Below are 22,185 nucleotides of genomic sequence, written 5' to 3' on the forward strand. Positions count from 1 at the left end.
AAAGCAGGACACTCACACAAGAGGTGTTTAATTGATTCCTTTTCCTCCACGTCATGACAGCTTATACAATAGTCATTATACTTCGCACCTATAGTTTTTGCAAATTCGCCTATCAGGCAGCGACCCGTTATAGCAGATATTAGGAGTGCTATCTGACGCCTTGAGAACACTAGCATATCTAGTGTGCGGTTTAAGTTTAAATGGGGCCATATTTGCTTGGTGTCGTTACAACCCTTGCAATTTTCCCATCGAATATTGGCCATCATAACAGCCTTCTCACGCAGTAAGAGCTTGCAGGTGGCCAGAGGCATACCAACAGATTCTAGTTCCCCTGGAATATGTAAGGTAGTTCCTAGCCTTGCTAACACATCTGCTTCACAGTTCCCCGGTATGTTCCTATGACCAGGCACCCATATTAGGTGAATATTGTACTGCTCAGCCATCTCGTTGAGAGATTTGCGGCAGTCTATGGCCGTTTTGAGTTAAGGAACACAGAGTCCAAGGATTTTATTGCAGGTTGACTGTCTGAGTATATATTAATGCCAATATTTGTTGGAACATTACTTCTCAGCCAATTCACCACCTCTCTTATTGCCAATATTTCAGCCTGAAAAACACTACAGTGATTAGGTAATCTTTTCGCTATTCGAATTTCCAGATCTTTAGAATATACTCCGAACCCCACTTGTCCATTCAATTTGGAGCCATCAGTATAGAAATCTATATATCTTTTATTCCCCGGGGTCTGTGTACACCACGCCTCACTGTTGGGAATTAGAGTTTCAAACTTTTTGTCGAAAAGTGGTTTTGCCAGGGTGTAATCCACTACGTTAGGCACATCTGGCATTACTTTGAGGACCGAACTATGACCGTACATTTTTTCCGACCACAGCGATAGCTCGCGCAACCTCACAGCCGTTGTTGCAGCTGACTGTTTGGCCAAAATGTCTAAAGGCAATAGATGTAGCATGACATTAAAGGAGTCTGTTCCTGTCTTACTAAATGCGCCTGAGATACATAAGCTCGCCATACGCTGAACTTTATCTAAACAAGTCGGTTTCTGAAGTGCCGGCCACCAGACTACAACACCATATAGCATTATAGGTCTAACCACTGCCGTGTATAGCCAATGCACAATTTTTGGTCTTAGTCCCCACTTTCTCCCTATTGCCTTTTTGCACGAGTACAAAGCTACCGTGGCTTTTCTCGCCCTCTCTTCAATATTAAGCCTAAAATTCAGCTTCCTGTCCAAAATAACGCCAAGGTATTTTGCACACTCACCAAAGGGAATTTCAGTACCCCCTAAGGAAATGGGCCTAACCGTGGGAGTTTTGCGATCTTTGCAGTACATGACTATTTCTGTCTTTGCTGGATTTACACCAAGACCATTATCTTTCGCCCATTTCTCAGTCATCCGGAGAGCTCTCTGTATAATATCTCTGATTGTGGATGGGAATCAGTGTTGCCAACTCCCCAAGGTCAAAAAGCACCAAAAAATATAATATTAATTCTAACATACCACCTTCCACCACAAAATCGAAAATGAAATGCTCTACTAAAAAAAAAAAAAAAAATCCTTCCGAAGACGTATTATAGAACTTTTGTGAATTGAATTTCAAGAAGTTAAGGTGGGTATTAAGATCGAGTTTAGCCGCTACAATTGTCATTTTCTTTCACAATTACTTTTCTTTAATAATAAATCATTTTAAGGAATACAAACTTTGTGAAAATTTGCTTTTGGCTATTCCCCATCAAGTTATAATAAACTTTGCAGCAAATATGCATAATTTTATGCCCATTTTTAGTGATATAGTTTTCACTTTAGCGGCAAAACTCAAACTTAGTACTCACCATTATGAATCGCTATTCAAGTATACACCTTGATCAGTTTTAATGCTTTCGTCCATTTCATTTTGATAAGTGATGTTTTTCAACTTTCAAAATATTTATATTTGGAAGGAGTCTATTGCTTATTTCAGTTGTGCGTGCTTTTGTGGATTTAATACAAACGTTTTTAATGACATCTTTACCAAATTCAAAAATTCGACACTCATCGCTCGACTTTCCTACAGAATACCCTAAATAACAATATTAATTAAAGAATAATCAATACCAACTTCATAACAATCAAATTCTATATTTGGCAATAATTTTCATTAGACTTTCCAGAGCCGAAGATCTTGAAAGTCTAATCAAAATTTTTGTATCAATTAAACTTAATACTGTTCAAAATAAAAAAAGCACCAAAAGCACTAAATGAAAATGCCAGAAAGCACCAAGTTGGTGCTTTTTTTGAAAAGGCACCAAAAAGGCAATTTGGTGCTTTTTAGAAATCAAAAAGCACTAAATTTGGTGCTAAAAGCACCAAATTGGCAACACTGATGGGAATTTTCCCCTGACTGCTAGCGCCACATCATCTGCGTATGCCACCACTTTTATCCTTTCTTTTTCTAGAGAAACCAGAAGGCTGTTTATAGCAACATTCCAAAGAAGAGGTGATAGAACTCCTCCTTGGGGAGTGCCTCTGTTCACGTACCTTTGTATGTTTGCTTGCCCTAGTGTGGCTGAAATACGTCTCTTTATTAGAAGTTCGTCTAACAGCCTAAGTATACCTGGATCAACATTCAGAGTCGTCAGTCCATTTAATATCGAGCTCGGATGGGCATTATTGAACGCCCCTTCGATGTCTAGAAACGCCACGATTGTGTATTCTTTGACAGATAGTGAGCTTTCAATAAAGCTGACCAGTTCATGCAATGCGGTCTCAGTAGACCTGCCCTTCGAGTATGCATGCTGTCGTTTCGAGAGCAAACTTGAATCCACGCTAGTTCTAAGATACATGTCTATCATCCTCTCCAGGGTCTTAAGTAGGAATGAGGATAAACTGATTGGTCGGAAATCCTTCGCACTCGAGTGAGAGGCTTTTCCTGCTTTAGGTATGAAGACGACTTTTGTTTCCCTCCACTTTTCTGGAATATATGCTAAGTTTACACATTGTTTATATATCACCGTCAACCAGGGGATAATTCTTTCAGCCACTGCCTGTAACTCCGCCGGAGTAATTCCATCAGGTCCGGGGGATTTGAATGGTCCAAAGCTATTTAAAGCCCATTTTATTCTAGATTCCGACACAATTTCCTCGATAGGAAGTGATCGCCGAGCCTCTGTTACACCGCCGGAACATGGTTCAACCGTCTGATTTCCAGGGAAGTGTGTGTCCAAAAGTACCTCCAACGTCTCCTCACTGGACGTTGTCCAATTTCCCTCCGATGTTTTGATGAAACCTGGAGCGGTGTTAGTGGATGCTAGTACCTTCCGTAGTCTGGAAGCCTCTGACGTATTCTCAATACTGCTACAGTAATCATCCCAAGAGTTTTGTTGATACCTTCTCAGTTCTAGTTTATATTCTCTCAGATTCATCTTGTAAGTGTCCCAATCCTCCGGAGCTCTTGTGGACTTTGCTTTGTTAAAGAGCTTCCTGCAGGATTTCCTCATATTATTCCCAAGGACAAGAACGCTCCCAACACGCCAGAGCTCCGCCCAATTGAGAAATACTGGGCTATTGTCAAGCGGAACCTAAAGAAGACCAAAAAAAAAAAATCCTAAGGACGAGCAGCAGTTCCAGGCAATCTGGCTTTCTGCGGCGAAGAAGGTGGACAAGGTGGATGTACAAAATCTGATGGCAGGTGTCAAGCGTGAGGCCCGGCAATTCGGATTTGGAAAAGCGAAAGCCTAACTGAATATTTTTCCTGAATTTTATACTAATTGAACTTGAAAAAGAAATTTAATTTGATTTTTTAAATAAACGATTTCACCGATTTACACGCGTTTTCCCTTGACCAAATTTTGACCGTATCACCCTTTAACATTTCTATAGGAAATTTTGTCAAAATTTCACTTCTATAGGAATTTTCCACAAAATTTCATTTCTGTTGGGATTTTTTACAACATTTCTTTTTTGTTGGGATTTTTCACAACATTTCATTTCTATAAGAAATTTTGTCAAAATTTCATTTCTATAGGAAATAGGAAATTTTCATAAAATTTCAATTTTATAGGAAAATTTGTCGAAATTTCATTTCTATAGGAAATTTTGTCAAAATTTCATTTCTATAGGAATTTTCCACAAAATTTCATTTCTGTTGGGAGTTTTCACAAAATTTCATTTTTGTTGGGATTTTTCACAAAATTTCATTTCTATAGGAAATTTTGTCAAAATTTCATTTCTATAGGAAATTTTGTAAAAATTTCAGTTCTATAGGGAATTTTGTCAAAATTTCAGTTCTATAGTCAGTTTGTCAAAATATAATATTCTTACTTTATATGAATCTTGGCAATTACATTTTCAACAATCACAGTTATCTCTTTCAGCAATAAAATTATTATTTAATTTTCAATATTAAGAAAACACCACCTGAGTTGTAAAGTCAAGCATATCGATTACAACACTAAACCCGTTTGAAGCTAATAATAAAATCGTAGGAATTTAAAATGCGTATTAAAAATTAAAAATGTAAATAAGAAAATAAATAATAGTAGGTAAAATGTTCAATGGGCACTAATAAATAGCAAGACGACGACTTTAAGTTCTATTCACCGACCAATGGCTATATGTACATAGGTTCTTTTCATAAGCAAATCGCCTCCGTATTATCCCCAATGTCATGGATTAGAAACGACTACAAGTTTTGCATCTGTAAGATTGCAATTACTTGAGACGTAGTGTTTACGCTCATGACCGGCACTAACAGCACTCCCTTTTCTTCAGAGTGTAAACGTGGTTTGATTCATTCTAGATGGGTGGTGGGCATATTTTGTCTATAAATATGAATTTTAATGTCACCTGTTGCTACAGAGTTTATATGATTGTCCACTACCTTGTCCAAAAGCTTTTAAAATGTATCTGCTATAGTAGAGAAAATTCAGTGTTTACAATAGTTTGAAAGGGTTTTTTTTTTCTAACACGAGATTGGAGGCATGACTGCGGAAATCATATGATTTTTTTGTTCTTGGGATTGTCGTATTGGATCCACTCTTCATCGCACCAAAAACGATGTAATGCAAAAAAATTTTTCATTGTTGCCTTTGGAGCAGATTTTCGTCAGCTTTCCTGCAAATGCTGTTTTTTGGGTACGAAACTTGACATATTGACAGCCAGAGCAAACTATCTTCCAAATCACACATATAGAATATGAAAGCTATGGAATTAGGTTATGACGTGTATATAGTTTCTTAATGCATTAAATATCAGTCATCCTGCTTATAGGAAACAGTAGATATTTCCAACTACAGTTCATTGTTTTCTGTAAATGAAGTTTATTTAAATCTGCTTGTGTGTGGACTACTGTCTGGTCTATAAATGTTAACCAAACACCTAACCTCTTTTTAAGCGTAAACTACGCTACTGTTTTTGGCCTGTAAATTACGCTATAGTTTTTGCCCCTTTCATTCAATATTTACACATGGCAATGTAGTCGTACGACAAAAAATAATAAATTGATGTAGGCAAACGAATAGAGGATAAACCCTTTTAAAGCTAAGCAAACAAAACCAGCGTCAGCTCTGGAGAAGCTTTTCGCATCGAAGTGGAATAAGAATATAGATAAAAATGCATCAAGAACAAGAAATTTCTATTGATACGACAATCAAGTATGTAAATAACAATTGCATAAGGCTACAAATTATTCAGAAAATTAGATTGTGCGGAAACTAGTTTCAATTTGTCTTGATAACACAATATAGCATTTGAGTTAAGGTATAAATTTACCTTATTTATGTAAATATGAAATATTATTTATGTAAATATGAAAATCTATAAAATTATCGGTATTCAATTACAACCAAGTATTTAAAATATTTACAATATATTCTGGAATAAGTTTATTTTCTAGAGTTTTTTAAACACCACCCACAGAAGTCACTTGAACGTTACTTGTACTTGCTGTAAAAATTCCCAATCGAAGACAGAAGACAGGTATTAGGAAATCAGTGAGGGAAGAAGTCAGGTATATTTTAGTCTACATCTATATTATTTCAATATAAATTTTTGCAAAATTTTATTTCTATAGAAAATTTGGCAAAATTTTATTTTTATAGAAACTTTTATCAAAATTTTATTTCTAAAGGAAATTTTGTCAAAATTTTATTTCTAAAGGAAATTTTGTCAAAATTTTATTTCTATGGAAAATTTTGTCAAAATTTTGTTTCTATAGAAAATTTTGTCAAAATCTTATTTCTATAGAAAATTATGTCAAAATTTTATTTCTATAGAAAATTTTTTCACAATTTTATTTCTATAGAAAATTTTGTCAAAATTTTATTTCTATAGAATTTTTTTTTTCAAAATTTTATTGCTATATAAAAAATTTTGTCAAAATTTTATTTCTATAGGAAATTTTGTCAAAATTTGATTTCTTTAGGAAATTTTGTCAAAATTTTATTTCTATAGGAAATGTTGTCAAAATTTTATTTCTATAGCAAATTTTATCAAAATTTTATTTCTATAGAAAATTTTGTCAACATTTTATTTCTATAGAAAATTTTTTCAAAATTTTATTTCTATAGAAAATTTTTTCAAAATTTTATTGCTATATAAAAAATTTTGTCAAAATTTTATTTCTATAGGAAATTTTGTCAAAATTTGATTTCTTTAGGACATTTTGTCAAAATTTTATTTCTATAGGAAATGTTGTCAAAATTTTATTTCTATAGCAAATTTTATCAAAATTTTATTTCTATAGAAAATTTTTACAAAATTGTATTTCTATATAAAATTTTGTCAACATTTTATTTCTATAGAAAATTTTTACAAAATTTTATTTCTATATAAAATTTTGTCAAAATTTTATATCTATAGAAAATTTTTTCAAAATTTTATTTCTATAGAAAATTTTGTCAAAATTTTATTTCTATAGAGAATTTAGTCATAATTTTATCTATATATAGAAAATTTTATCATACTTTATTTCTATAGAAAATTTTTTCAAAATTTTATTTCTATAGAAAATTTTGTCAAAATTTTATTTCTATAGAAAATTTTTACAAAATTTTATTTCTATAGAAAATTTTTTCAAAATTTTATTGCTATATAAAAAATTTTGTCAAAATTTTAATTCTATAGGAAGTTTTGTAAAAATTTGATTTCTTTAGGAAATTTTGTCAAAATTTTATTTCTATAGAAAATGTTGTCAAAATTTTATTTCTATAGCAAATTTTATCAAAATTTTATTTCCATAGAAAATTTTGTCAAAATTTTATTTCTACAAAAATTTTTGTCAAAATTTTATTTCTATAGAAAAATGTTTGTTAAAATTCCATTTCTATTAAAAAAATGTTTGTTAAAATTTCATTTCTATAGGAAACTTTTTCAAAATTTTATTTCTGTAGAAAATTTTGTCAAATTGTTATTTCTATAGAAAATTTTGTCAAAATTTTATTTCTATAGAAAATTTTGTCAAATTTTTATTTCTATAGAAAATTTTGTCAAAATTTTATTTCTATAGAAAATTTTGTCAGAATTTTATTTCTGTAGAATATTTTGTCAACACTTTTCTATATTTCTATAGGAAATTTTGTCAGAATTTTATTTCTATAGAAAATGTTGTCAAAATTTTATTTCTATAGAAAATTTTGTCAAAATTTTATTTCTATAGGAAATTTTGTCAAAATTTTATTTCTATAGGAAATGTTGTCAAAATTTTATTTCTAAAGGAAATTTTGTCAAAATCTTATTTCTATAGGAAATTTTGTCAAAATTTTATTTCTATAGAAAAATTTGTCAAAATTTTATTTCTATAGAAAATTTTGTCAAAATTTTATTTCTCTAGGAAATGTTGTCAAAATTTTATTTCTAAAAGAAATTTTGTCAAAATCTTATTTCCATAAGAAATTTTGTCAAAATTTTATTACAATAAAAAATTTAGTCAATATTTTATTTCTATAGAAAATTTTGTCAAAATTTTATTTCTGTAGAATATTTTGTCAACACTTTTCTATATTTCTATAGGAAATTTTGTCAGAATTTTATTTCTATAGAAAATGTTGTCAAAATTTTATTTCTATAGAAAATTTTGTCAAAATTTTATTTCTATAGGAAATTTTGTCAAAATTTTATTTCTATAGGAAATGTTGTCAAAATTTTATTTCTAAAGGAAAATTTGTCAAAATCTTATTTCTATAGGAAATTTTGTCAAAATCTTATTTCTATAGAAAAATTTGTCAAAATTTTATTTCTATAGAAAATTTTGTCAAAATTTTATTTCTCTTGGAAATGTTGTCAAAATTTTATTTCTAAAGGAAATTTTGTCAAAATCTTATTTCCATAAGAAATTTTGTCAAAATTTTATTTCTATAGAAAATTTTTTCAAAATTTTATTTCTATGGAAAATTTTGTCAAAATTTTATTTCTATAGAGAATTTAGTCATAATTTTATTTATATAGAAAATTTTATCATACTTTATTTCTATAGAAAATTTTGTCAAAATTTTATTTCTATAGAAAATTTTGTCAAAATTTTATTGCTATAGAAAATTTTTACAAAATTTTATTTCTATATCAAATTTTTTCAAAATTTTATTTCTATAGAAAATTTTTTCAAAATTTTATTGCTATATAAAAAATTTTGTCAAAATTTTATTTCTATAGAAAATTTTGTAAAAATTTGATTTCTTTAGGAAATTTTGTCAAGATTTTATTTCTATAGGAAATGTTGTCAAAATTTTATTTCTATAGCAAATTTTATCAAAATTTTATTTCTATAGAAAATTTTGTCAAAATTTTATTTCTACAAAAATTTTTGTCAAAATTTTATTTCTATAGAAAAATGTTTGTTAAAATTTCATTTCTATCAAAAAAATGTTTGTTAAAATTTCATTTCTATAGGAAACTTTTTCAAAATTTTATTTCTATAGAAAATTTTGTGAAATTGTTATTTCTATAGAAAATTTTGTCAAAATTTTATTTCTATAGAAAATTTTGTCAAATTTTTATTTCTATAGAAAATTTTGTCAAAATTTTATTTCTATAGAAAATTTTGTCAGAATTTTATTTCTTAGAAAATTTTGTTAAAATTTTATTTCTATAGAATTTTTTTTCAAAATTTTATTACAATAAAAAATTTAGTCAATATTTTATTTCTATAGAAAATTTTGTCAAAATTGTATTTCTGTAGAATATTTTGTCAACACTTTTCTATATTTCTATAGGAAATTTCTATAGGAAATTTTGTCAGAATTTTATTTCTATAGAAAATGTTGTCAAAATTTTATTTCTATAGAAAATTTTGTCAAAATTTTATTTCTATAGAAAATTTTGTCAAAATTTTATTTCTATAGGAAATGTTGTCAAAATTTTATTTCTAAAGGAAATTTTGTCAAAATCTTATTTCTATAGGAAATTTTGTCAAAATCTTATTTCTATAGAAAAATTTTTCAAAATTTTATTTCTATAGAAAATTTTGTCAAAATTTTATTTCTATAGGAAATGTTGTCAAAATTTTATTTCTAAAGGAAATTTTGTCAAAATCTTATTTCCATAGGAAATTTTGTCAAAATCTTATTTCTATAGAAAAATTTGTCAAAATTTTATTTCTATAGAAAAATTTGTAAAAATTTTATTTCTATAGAAAATGTTGTAAAACTTTTATTTCTATAGAAAATTTTGTCAAAATTTTATTTCTATAGAAAATTTTGTCAAAATTTTATTTCTATTGAAAATTTGATCAAAATTTTATTTCAATAGAAATTTTTGGCAAAATTTTATTTCAATAGAAATTTTTGGCAAAATTTTATTTCAATAGAAATTTTTGGGAAAATTTTATTTCTATAGGAAATTTTGCCAAACTTTTATTTCTATAGAAAATTTTGTCAAAATTGTATTTCTAAAGAAAATTTTGTCAAAATTTTATTTATATAAAAAATTTTGTCAAAATTTTATTTCTATAGAAAATTTTGTTAATATTTTATTTCTATAGAAAATTTTGTCAAATTTTTTTTATAGATAATTTTGTCAGAATTTTATTTCTATAAAAAATTTTGTTGAAATTTTATTTATGCCAAAAAAAAAAATTATGAATTTGAGGTGATTCTAAAATCTTTGGTCTACATAGTGGTGGAGGGTATAGTAAAACCGGTGCCGCTTGACTTTAGACTTTCCTTATTTGCAAAAATTTGGTTTCGGTTAATCGAAAACATTTTGTTCGTGTTTTGGTTTTTTGTTTTTTTTTTTTTTTTTTTGAAAACCAAAAATGTTTTACATTACAAAAAGGCCATATTTCACTTACCATTGAGAATAAGCCGGAGACAACCCAAACAATTAGGGCCAAATTCACACTGCCCGTATACATAAGGACACCGGTTGGTGAGACAAAAATACCGGAACCAATAATAGAGCCCACAATAACCGTACAGCCATTGATGAGACTCATTTTTGCCTTGAGTGTTACCTCACCACCACCATCCTCCGCTTCCACCTTGGCCGCTGATTCGCCATTACCATTAACAACGGAACTTTTTCTCGAAGAATTTTTCCGATTTAAAGATTCAGTCTCAGTCATGATGTGTGATGTGAAGTGTTCTGATTTAGATGGGTGTGCGCGATTATTCAATCTGATGTGTGAAGACTAGTCTTCCCTTTAATCTCTTGGAAAGATCACGCACTTAATAATTGAAACAAATTATTATTATTCACCACTGACCGTTTTGGTCTACACACCGAATCGGTCTCTATCTTCTTTACAGATTATGTAGATGATTGTGCTTTGTGTTCCTAAAACGAAAGAAAAAAATAACGCAAATTAGAAATGAAAAGATTAGCGTGTGAGCTAAACTAAGATGTCTGAAGAGTAAATATTTACTAAATGCTTAAATGAATGATTTTTGTATGGACGGCATGGAAATGTTTACTCTACACTGGAGGCTAACCATAATATCAAAGGGTAATAAAAATAGTACAAAAATTTTAACTTATTGCATAATGTTTGAGGGAAATTCTCGAACACTAAAATAATTTAAAAATTGATACAATAAATAAATTCCTTCGGCAGTACAGACATTTCTACATATTACTACTATTATTGTTATTTTTTTAATATTATATTTTATGCATTAAATTTCAATCATTGCCGAACTCGGCATGCCATATGATCACCCCTTTTAACCGCATATGACTCATTCCATAAAGTCAATGACAAATGTCGAAAACAAGCTAAAATTAAAACAAACATGAGCGATAATGACGTTCATTAAAAGATTTACAAGCATTTTATTTAAGAGAAAGTACAAATAATGCTGTATGAAATTACTTAGCGTAGTCAACTTTTTATAGCAATATTGCAATGAAAACTAAATTGATATTGTTCTACAAAAAGCTATTAAAAATGTAAACTAATATAAACTAAATATAACACTAGTTTACACTGAAAATGTACACTTTTCTTATGTGTTTTGATCTGCTGAATTAAACAAAAAAATGTTAAAAAAATTTTTAAGCAACAGTTTTTGAGGTATCCCGGTAATTTTAGTTTTTCGCTCTTTGTATACCCTCCACCATAGGATGGGAGTATATTAACTTTGTCATTCCGTTTGTAACACATCGAAATATTGCTCTAAGACCTTATAAAGTATATATATTCTGGGTCGTGGTGAAATTCTGAGTCGATCTGAGGATGCCCGTCCGTCTGTTGAAATCACGCTAACTTCCGAACGAAACAAGCTATCGACTTGAAATTTGGCACAAGTAGTTGTTATTGATGTAGGTCGGATGGTATTGCAAATGGGCCATATCGGTTCACTTTTACGTATAGCCCCCATATAAACGAACCCCCAGATTTGGCTTGCAGAGCTTCTAAGAGAAACACATTTCATCCGATCTGCCTGAAATTTGGTACGTGGTGTTAGTACACTGAAACAAAGCATGTCCGATTCCAAAGATTTTGTCTTTACTTTAAAAAATTTGGTATTGATTCCGAGCCAAAGAAGCGGAGAATACAAGTAAGGATACTTTTAAGACACAATTCTCTTTTAAATTTAGGTTTTGTGTACTTGCTTCTAGGAAGCAAATTTTAAATTTTTCGATTTCTCAGCTTTTTTTCTTCATATGCTATCAAAGTCCTTTAAAAACGAGTTAACGACAACTTTGTTTTCCAAATTAAGACTCGACTTCCAGTAGGAATTATTCTATGTTTCAAGTAAAAAACTTCTTTAAAATAAAGTTTTGAAAAACATGTCCTATATTTGAACGATTTTTTGCTTTATAGTCAGGAGGCAAAAAGACAACAAACTTAAAGACAATTTCATTAAATTTAAAGGATTTTTCTGAATTATTAAAGTCAAGTTGACCTTAGCCCAAACATTTTTATACCCTCCACCATAGGATGGGGGTATATTAACTTTGTCATTCCGTTTGTAACACATCGAAATATTGCTCTAAGACCCCATAAAGTATATATATTCTGGGTCGTGGTGAAATTCTGAGTCGATCTAAGCATGTCCGCCCGTCCGTCCGTCTGTTGAAATCACGTTAACTTCCGAACGAAACAAGCTATCGACTTGAAATTTGGCACAAGTAGCTGTTATTGAGGTCCACTTTTACGTATAGCCCCCATATAAACGGACCCCAAAATTTGGCGAGAAGAATTAGAGAAGCTAATTTCATCCGATCCGGCTGAAATTTTGTAAATGGTGTTAGTATATGGTTTCTAACAACCATGCAAAAATTGGTCCACATCTGTCCATAATTATATATAGCCCCCATATAAACCGATCCCCCGATTTGGCTTTCGGAGCCTCTAAGAGAAGCAAATTTCATCCGATCCGGCTGAAATTTGGTACATGGTGTAAGTATATGGTCCCTAACAACTGTGCAAAAATTGGTCCACATCGGTCCATAACTATATAGAGCCCCCATATAAACAGAGCCGCAGATTTGGCTTGCGGAGCTTCTAAGAGAAGAAAATTTCATCCGATCCGGCTGAAATGTGGTACATGGTGTAAGTATATGGTCCCTAACAACAAAATTGGTCCACATCGGTCCATAATTATATAGAGCCCCCATATAAACAGAGCCGCAGATTTTGGCTTGCGGTGCCTCTAAGATAAGCAAGTTTCATCCGATCCGGCTGAAACTTGTTACATGGTATAAGTATATGGTCTCTAACAACCATGCAAAAATTGGTTCACATCGGTACATAATTATATACAGCCCTCGTATAAACCGATCCCCAGATTTGGCTTGCGGAGCCTCATGGATGAGCAAAATTTATTCCATGCGGTTGCAATTTGGTACGTGGTGTTAGCAGATGGTCTCTGACAACCATGTAGCAATTGGTCCATATCGGTCCATAATTATATGTATGTGGTATATGGTCTCTGATTACCATGCAAAAATTGGTCCATACCGGTCTTAATTATATATAACCCCCATTTATATATAACTAGGTTAGGTTAGGTTAGGTGGCAGCCCGATGTATCAAGCTCACTTAGACTATTCAGTCCATTGTGATACCACATTGGTGAACTTCTCTCTTATCACTGAGTGCTGCCCGATTCCATGTTAAGCTCAATGACAAGGGACCTCCTTTTTATAGCCGAGTCCGAACGGCGTTCCATATTCCAGTGAAACCACTTAGAGAAGCTTTGAAACCCTCAGAAATGTCACCAGCATTACTGAGGTGGGATAATCCACCGCTGAAAAACTTTTTGGTGTTCGGTCGAAGCAGGAATCGAACCCATTGCACCATGCTAACCATTGCACCACGTTGTAATTATATGTAGCCCCCATATAAACCGATCCCCAGATTTTAATTCCGGAGCTCCTTGGAAGAGCAAAATTCACCCGATCCGGTTGAAATTTGGTACGTGGTGTTATAATATGGTCTCTGATAACCAAACAAAAATGGTCCATACCGGTCTTAATTATATATAAGCCCCATTTATATATAAATAACAACCATGCCAAAATTGGTCCATATCGGCCTATAGTTATATATAGCCGATCCCCAAAAATAATCTACCAAAATTTTATTTCTATAGAAAATTTTGTCAAAATTTTATTACTATAGAAAATGTCAAAATTTTATTACTTTAGAAAATTTTGTCAAAATTTTATTACTATAGAAAATTTCGCCAAAAATTTATTACTTTACAAAATTGTGTCAAGATTTTATTTCTATAGAAAATGTTGTCAAAATTTTATTTCTATACAAAATTTTGTCAAATTTTATTGCTATAGAAAATATTGTCAAAACTTTATTTCTATAGAAAATTTTGTCAAAATTTTATTTCTATAGAAAATTTTGTCAAACTGAATTTTGTCAAACGTATTTAATCGGCCTTTTTTGTTTTATATATATTTTATATATACCCTGTATGGACTAACTTACAATTGAGAACACGGTGTTAAGAATTTTACGATACCGTGCCATCGGCAAGTGTTACCGCTACCCAAGTAATTCGATTGTAGATGACAGTCTTTAGTAAAAGTTTCTATGCAATCCATGGTGGAGGGTACATAAGATTCGGCCTGGCCGAACTTACGGCTGTATATACTTGTTTTTCATTATTTTTGTTTCCCAGCAAAAAAATTGGAAGTTGTTGGCGCGTCTATAAAATCACTTCTAAAAAGCCAATCAATTTTTTATAGCTCGCTTTTTTCATATTTTTATTGGGTAATTTTAACTTTTTTGTTTCGAATCGGTTAAAAATAGAATAATAATTAATAAAAGGATACAAATTATCTAAATTTTGTCGAAAAAAAATGCTAAATCCATTTTAGAAAAATTTCGTATTTTTGAAAATATTTGAGGTCAAACGTTTCGGACAAGCGTTAGAATGCATTAAAACTCGTAATAAATTATAAAAATTATTTATTTCTTATTTAATAATATACAATTTTTTAATTAACATCCAAAACGCTGAATTCGGTTCACATCTTAAGAAGTGGTGCAAATTTAGTGCAACGGCTGTTGAAATGGTGGTCATCCGTCTTATGACAAGCCCATTCCAGCAAAAAAATTTGGAAGTTTTTCCAAAGGCACAACTTTGAAAGCACTTCCAGAAGATGCACTCCCAATGGGGCCACCGTGGTGCAATGGTTAGCATGCCCGCCGTGCATACACAAGGTCGTGGGTTCGATTCCTGCTACCACCGAACACCAAAAAGTTTTTCAGCGGTGGATTATCCCACCTCAGTAATGCTGGTGACATTTCTGAGGGTTTCAAAACTTCTCTAAGTGGTTTCACTGCAAGGTGGAACGCCGTTCGGACTCGGCTATAAAAAGGAGGTCCCTTGTCAATGAGCTTAACATGGAATCGGGCAGCACTCAGTGATAAGAGAGAAGTTCACCACTGTGGTATCACAATGGACTGAATAGTCTAAGTGAGCCTGATACATCGGGCTGCCACATAACCTAACTTAACCTACACTCAAAAAAAGTGAACCCTATATTTCACTAAAGCTGATTTAATTCTCTTTTAGTTCATGGAATTATTACGTTTTAAGAAAGTTTCCATGCCATTAACAATTTTTTGCGTACGTAAGATAACTTAACTAAAGCAGAAGAAAAAATTATACACAATTGAAGTATAAAGATGAACTAAATTCGTGTCTCCCACAAAATAGTTCAGAATTCCTTAATATTTGTAAATTTTACCAATAATGCGTCCATCATGAACTTCGTATGGCACTAAAGACATTTTTGCAATTTTGAACTCCAATTTTTTCCTTCAAACTACGAAATTTTCTTTAATAAGTGAAAAATAATAATTTTTTCTGATAAATCTTCTCAAATTTGTCGAAAATTTTTTACTTGTTTTTGCGAAATCGGAGCGACATCTGCGTTTATAATACTGTTTAGTTAAAATTTTCTACAATTAACTAAAATTTTCTTTCCTGGTGGGTTCACTGTTTTTTCAGTGTAATGATGTTCTTTATTTTAACTACCCAGGAAGTTCTTTTAATTCAATTTTGTATAACTTGGATTTTTTCTTTGATACTTTTAATGGGTAATTTATTTTTTTTTTTGTTTCAAATAGGTTCAAAACAGAGTAAGAATTCATAAAATGGTACAAATCATTTAAATTTTGTCGAAAAAAATGCTAAATCCAATCTGAAAAAATAGTGAATTTTTGAAAATATTTGAGGTTAAACGTTTTCGAGAAGCGTTAGAATCCATTAAAAATTATAAAAAATTATAAAAATTATTTATTTGACAAAATATCACAGAATTTTTAAATTTACATCCAAAACATTGAATTCGGATCACACCTAAAGAAGTGATGCAAATTCAGTGCAACGGCTGTTGAAATGAAGGACTTCCGTCCTTGTTAAATTCATGATAAATTCATCGCTTCTGCGTCAATTTTGCACCACTTCCGGATCCAAAAATTACATTTTCATTACCTTTTTGGCGACGGCTTTTTTTGCTGGGATGTTAAATTCATCGCTTCTGCGCCGATTTTGCACCACTTCCAGAACATTTTGATTACTTTTTTGCTGGAAATGCCATACACTTGAACTATACAATGAGTAAATATTGACTAATATGAAAGATAATGTAACCTAAATTCTTAAGTTTGGACAATATTTTTAATGAAAAAATTTCAGTTACAAAAATGAAAACAATGTTCTTTATTTTTTTTATTTTATGCCTACACGCTCACAAAAAATCGCTTCAGTAACATATACTCCCAAACATATTTTGCTTCAAGCATATACATTTTTGGCTATTGCCCAAACATTTATATGTTTGATCTCTTCCAATATATAATATGTTTGAAAGCATATTGGTCTAAACAATATATGTTTGGGTAGTCAATTTCCAAACATTTTGTATTTTTGCATCCAAATTCAATAATGTTGTCTTCCAAAAAACAATATGTTATTATGTGAACATATAATATGTTTGGAAGCATTTTGCACCCAAAAATATTATATGCATAAAAAAAAATCCTCCCAAACAATATTGTGCTCAAAATTTTATTTATTTATTTATATATTTACAATCGTAATGAATTATGAAAATAAACAGGTAATATAGGTGCTAACAACATAGGTTTTCGACCTGAATGCTCAAAATTTTGTTTCTGCCCAATTGTATATTCCCCCACATCTTTCTCACTTCCACGAGATTTTTTAGTTCTTAGCACCTTTTTCTGTAATACAAACATTGTAGAAGAAATTATTCAATTGTATGTTTTTTTTTATTTTTTAATTTTACCTTTTGCCGGACGGGGATTCGAACAGCGGACCACACAGTTTGTAAGGATTAAAGAAGTAGCTGATCAATTGCCCAAGGAAAAATAAAATGTTAATTTTGTAATAACAAGCAACAACCACCAACTTAATTCAATATCGCTCCCTGTTAAATAGCGCTCCAAGCTACTAAACACATATATGTTTATAGGCTATTTCTAAATTAATATATGTTTGCATCCAAGCATATTATATTTAAAAACATTTTATGTCCCAAACATAATATGTTCTAACATATTAACATATACGTCCCAAACATGTTATGCTAGATTATGAACATTATATGCTTGCACTCAAAAATATTGTGTTTAAAAATTTGTGTTCCAAACATATAATGTTTATAGCCAAACATATGAAAAACAGTCTTTTTCATCCGTGTATACGAATTTCAAGATGCATGAATTCTTGATAACTTTTACAAATATTAGGAAAATCTGAACTATTTCGTGGGAACAATTAAAATTTAACTTGGGTAAAACTTTTTTAGCTTTTTTAGTTACAAAAATGATAAAAATGAAGAAAATTTTCTCATATTAGGAAAATTTTATCCAAAACTTTATAATTTCCATGAAGTAAAATACATTTAAATTGGCTTTAGTGACCCCTTTTTCTGAGTGTACTTTATGGATCATGCAATAATTTCAAGCATTGTTTAACATTTGGGAAATTGAATGCGAAAAAATATTTATGTTATGTCTAGAATATTTTTAATTTCACAGTTTGCTTTCTCTGTAATTAATCTCTATTTTATTGAAATATTTTTTATAGGAAATACACATTTAAATAAAAAAACAAATCTAAACTTTCTTTTAGTATACTATAAACAGGTGGGTGTTATAATCCCTAGATATCACATTGCCTCTAGTTAATTATTCAACCAATTGGGGGCCACTTAATTCCTCCACTTCTCCTCCCCCTCAAAAAAATGAAGTGTGATTTATATATGCTAATTTGCCGTTTTTGTTGTCATTGTATAAAATAAAATTCACAGTACATTAATATTAAAAGAATAATTGGGGTAAGAATATTAATTAATTCCATCGTTTTTTGTTTCACTTTGTTCTGGTAATACAAGAGTATTACGAAAATCTCCACATATGGTCGATAAAAACGTGATATGATCGCTTCACACTATCATCATATGGCTTATAGTTGTGATTTGTTGATTCTATTGTTTTTTTTTTTGTTTTAGAAACAGATGTTTAATAATACTATAATAAATAATTTCAGTTTCCACATTACATGAATTCCCAACGATTGGTTTGCCCCTTCTATGAGACAGCACGTGAGAGATTAAAGTAACAGGTGGCTTTTTACCTGCTACGTTAATATTTCATTCATGAATTAATGACTAACATATTTCCTTATTATAGAATACACCCAGAAAAAAAGTGACCCCTTCTTAAAGTTAAAATGAACTCATTGAACTTCGTATAGCGCCAAAGACATTTTTATACCCTCCACCATAGGTATATTAACTTTGTCATTCCGTTTGTAACACATAGAAATATTGCTCTAAGACCCCATAAAGTATTTATATTCTGGGTCGTGGTGAAATTCTGAGTCTATCTAAGCATGTCGGTCCGTCTGTTGAAATCACGCTAACTTCCGAACGAAACAAGCTAAGAAGTTGTTATTGAAGTAGGTCAGATGGTATTGCAAATGGGTCATATTGGACCACTTTTACGTATAGCCTCCATATAAACCGACCCCCAGATTTGGCTTGCGGAGCCTCTTAGTGACGCAAATTTCATCCGATCCGGTTGAAATTTGGTACGTGGTGTTAGTATATGGTCTCTAACAACCATGCAAAAATTGGTCCATATCGGTTCATAATTATATATAGCCCCCATATAAAACGATCCGCAGATGTGACCTCCGGACCCTCTTGGAGGAGCAAATTTCATCCGATCTGGCTGAAATTTGGAAAGTGGTGTAAGTATATAGTCTCTAATAACCATGCAAAAATTGGTCCATATCGGTTCATAATTATATATAGCCCCCATAAAAACCTGTTCCCAGATTAGACCTCCGGAGCCTTTTAGAGAATCAAAATTAATCCGATCCGGTTGCAATTTGGGACGTGGTGTTAGTATATGGTCCTTAACAACCATGTAAAAATTGGTTCATATCGATCCCCAATCACACAAAAATTGGTCAATATCGTTCCAAATCATGGTTGCCACTCGAGCCAAAAATAATCTACCAAGATTTTATTTCTATAGAAAATTTTGCCAAAATTTTATTTCTATCGAAAATTTCGACAACATTTTTTTTTCTATAGAAAATATTATTTCTATCGAAAATTTCGACAAAATATTTTTTCTATAGAAATTTTTGTCAAAATTTTATTTCTATAGAAAATTTTGTCAAAATTTTATATCTATAGAAAATTTTGTCAAAATTTTATTTCTACAGGAAATTTTGTCAAAATTTTACTTCTAAAAAAATTTACCAAACTTGTATTTCTATAAAAAATTTTGTTTAAATTTTATTTCTATATAAAAGTTTATTTATTTCTATTTTATTTCTATAGAAAATTTCACCAAATTTTTATTTCTATAAAAAATTTTACCAAATTTTTATTTCTATAGAAAATTTTGTCAAATTTTATTTCTATAAAAAATTTTGTCAAAATTTTATTTCTTTAGAAAATGTTGTAAAAATTTTATTTCTATAGAAAATTTTGTCAACATTTTATTTCTATAGAAAATTTTGTGAAAATTGAAAAAATTGTCAAAATTTTATTTCTATAGAAACTTTTGTCAAAATTTTATTTCTATAGAAATCTTGTCAAAATTTTATATTTGTAGAAACTTTTGTCAACATTTTATTTCCATAGATAATTTTATCAAAATTTTATTTCTATAGAAAGTGTTGTCAAAATTTTAGTTCTATAGAAAATGTTGTCAAAATGTGATTTCTATAGAGAATTTTGTCAAAATTTTATTTCTATAGAAAATTTTGTAAAAATTTTATTTCTATAGAGAATTTTGTCAAAGTTTTATTTCTATAGAAAATTATTTATTTCTATAGAGAATTTTGTCAAAGTTTTATTTCTATAGAAAATTTTGTCAAAATTTTAGTTCTAAGAAAAATTTTGTCAAAATTTTATTTCTAAAGAAAATTTCGTCAAATTTTATCTTTAAACAAATTTTGTCAAAAGTTTATTTCTGTAGAAAATTTTGTCAAAATTTTAGTTCTATGAAAAATTTTTCAAAATTTTAGTTCTATGAAAAATTTTTCAAAATTTTATTTCTAAAGAAAATTTCGTCAAATTTTATTTCTATAGAAAATTTTGTCAAAAGTTTATTTCTATAGAAATCTTGTCAAAATTTTATATTTGTAGAAACTTTTGTCAACATTTTATTTCCATAGATAATTTTATCAAAATTTTATTTCTATAGAAAGTGTTGTCAAAATTTTAGTTCTATAGAAAATGTTGTCAAAATGTGATTTCTATAGAGAATTGTGCCAAAATTTTATTCTTAAAGAAAATTTTGTCAAAATTTGATTTCTCTAGAAAATTTTGTCAAAATTTTATTTATATAGAAAATTTTGTCAAAATTTTACTTCTTAAAAAAAATTTACCAAATTTGTATTTCTATAAACAATTTTGTTTAAATTTTATTTCTATCGAAAATTTCGGCAAATTTTTTTTTCTATAAAAACTTTTGTCAAAATTTTATTTCTATACAAAAGTTTATTTTATTTCTACAGACAATTTTACCAAATTTTTATTTCTGTAGAAAATTTTACCAAATCTTTATTTCTATAGAAAATTTTGTCAAATTTTATTTCTATAAAAATTTTTGTCAAAATTTTATTTCTTTAGAAAATGTTGTCAAAATTTTATTTCTACAGAAAATTTTGTCAACATTTTATTTCTATAGAAAATTTTGTCAAAATTGAAAAAAATTGTCAAAATTTTATTTTTATAGAAACTTTTGTCAAAATTTTATTTCCATAGAAAATCTTGTCAAAATTTTATATTTGTAGAAACTTTTGTCAACATTTTATTTCTATAGATAATTTTATCAAAATTTTATTTCTATAGAAAGTGATGTCAAAATTGTAGTTCTATACAAAATGTTGTCAAAATGTGGTTTCTATAGAGAATTTTGTCAAAATTTGATTTCTATTGAAAATTTTGTCAAAATTTGATTTCTATAGAGAATTTTGTCAAAGTTTTATTTCTATAGAAAATTTTTTATTTCTACAGAAAATTTTGTCAAAATTTTATTTCTATGAAAAATTTTGTCAAAATTTTAGTTCTATGAAAAACTTTGTCAAAATTTTATTTATAAAGAAAATTTTGTCAAGTTTTATTTCCATAGAAAATTTTGTAAAAAGTTTATTTCTGTAGAAAATTTTGTCAAAATTTTATTTCTATAGAAAATTTTGTCAACATTTTATTTCTATAGACAATTGTGCCAAAATTTTATTCTTAAAGAAAATTTTGTCAAAATTTGATTTCTATAGAAAATTTTGCCAAAATTTTATTTCTATATAAAAGTTTATCAAAATTTTATTTCTATAGACAATTTTACCAAATTTTTATTTCTATAGAAAATTTTACCAAATTTTTATTTCTATAGAATATTTTGTCAAATTGTATTTCTATAAAAAATTTTGTCAACATTTTATTTCTTTAGAAAATATTGTTAAAATTTTATTTCTATAGAAAATTTTGTCAACATTTTATTTCTATAGAAAATTTTGTCAAAATTGAAAAAAATTGTCAAAATTTTATTTCTATAGAAACTTTTTTCAAAATTTTATTTCTATAGAAAATCTTGTCAAAATTTTATATTTGTAGAAACTTTTGTCAACATTTTATTTCTATAGATAATTTTATCAAAATTTTATTTTTGTCAAAATTTTAGTTCTATAGAAAATGTCGTCAAAATGTGATTTCTATAGAGAATTTTGTCAAAA

General features: G+C 29.1%; 1 protein-coding gene across 1 annotated transcript in view; it reads right to left on the minus strand.

Moving 5' to 3' along the window:
• LOC142222165 (Y+L amino acid transporter 2) overlaps nucleotides 1-22,185 on the minus strand; it is a 95,249-nt gene that overhangs the window by 45,069 nt on the left and 27,995 nt on the right. The window contains exon 2 of the mRNA XM_075292164.1: nucleotides 10,281-10,765. Within this exon, the coding sequence (XP_075148279.1) occupies nucleotides 10,281-10,553 (273 nt within the window). The 5' untranslated portion in view covers nucleotides 10,554-10,765. The remainder of the gene's footprint in view (nucleotides 1-10,280; nucleotides 10,766-22,185) is intronic.

This window comes from Haematobia irritans, chromosome 1, assembly GCF_050003625.1.
Source record: "Haematobia irritans isolate KBUSLIRL chromosome 1, ASM5000362v1, whole genome shotgun sequence".
NCBI classification, from domain to species: domain Eukaryota; kingdom Metazoa; phylum Arthropoda; class Insecta; order Diptera; family Muscidae; genus Haematobia; species Haematobia irritans.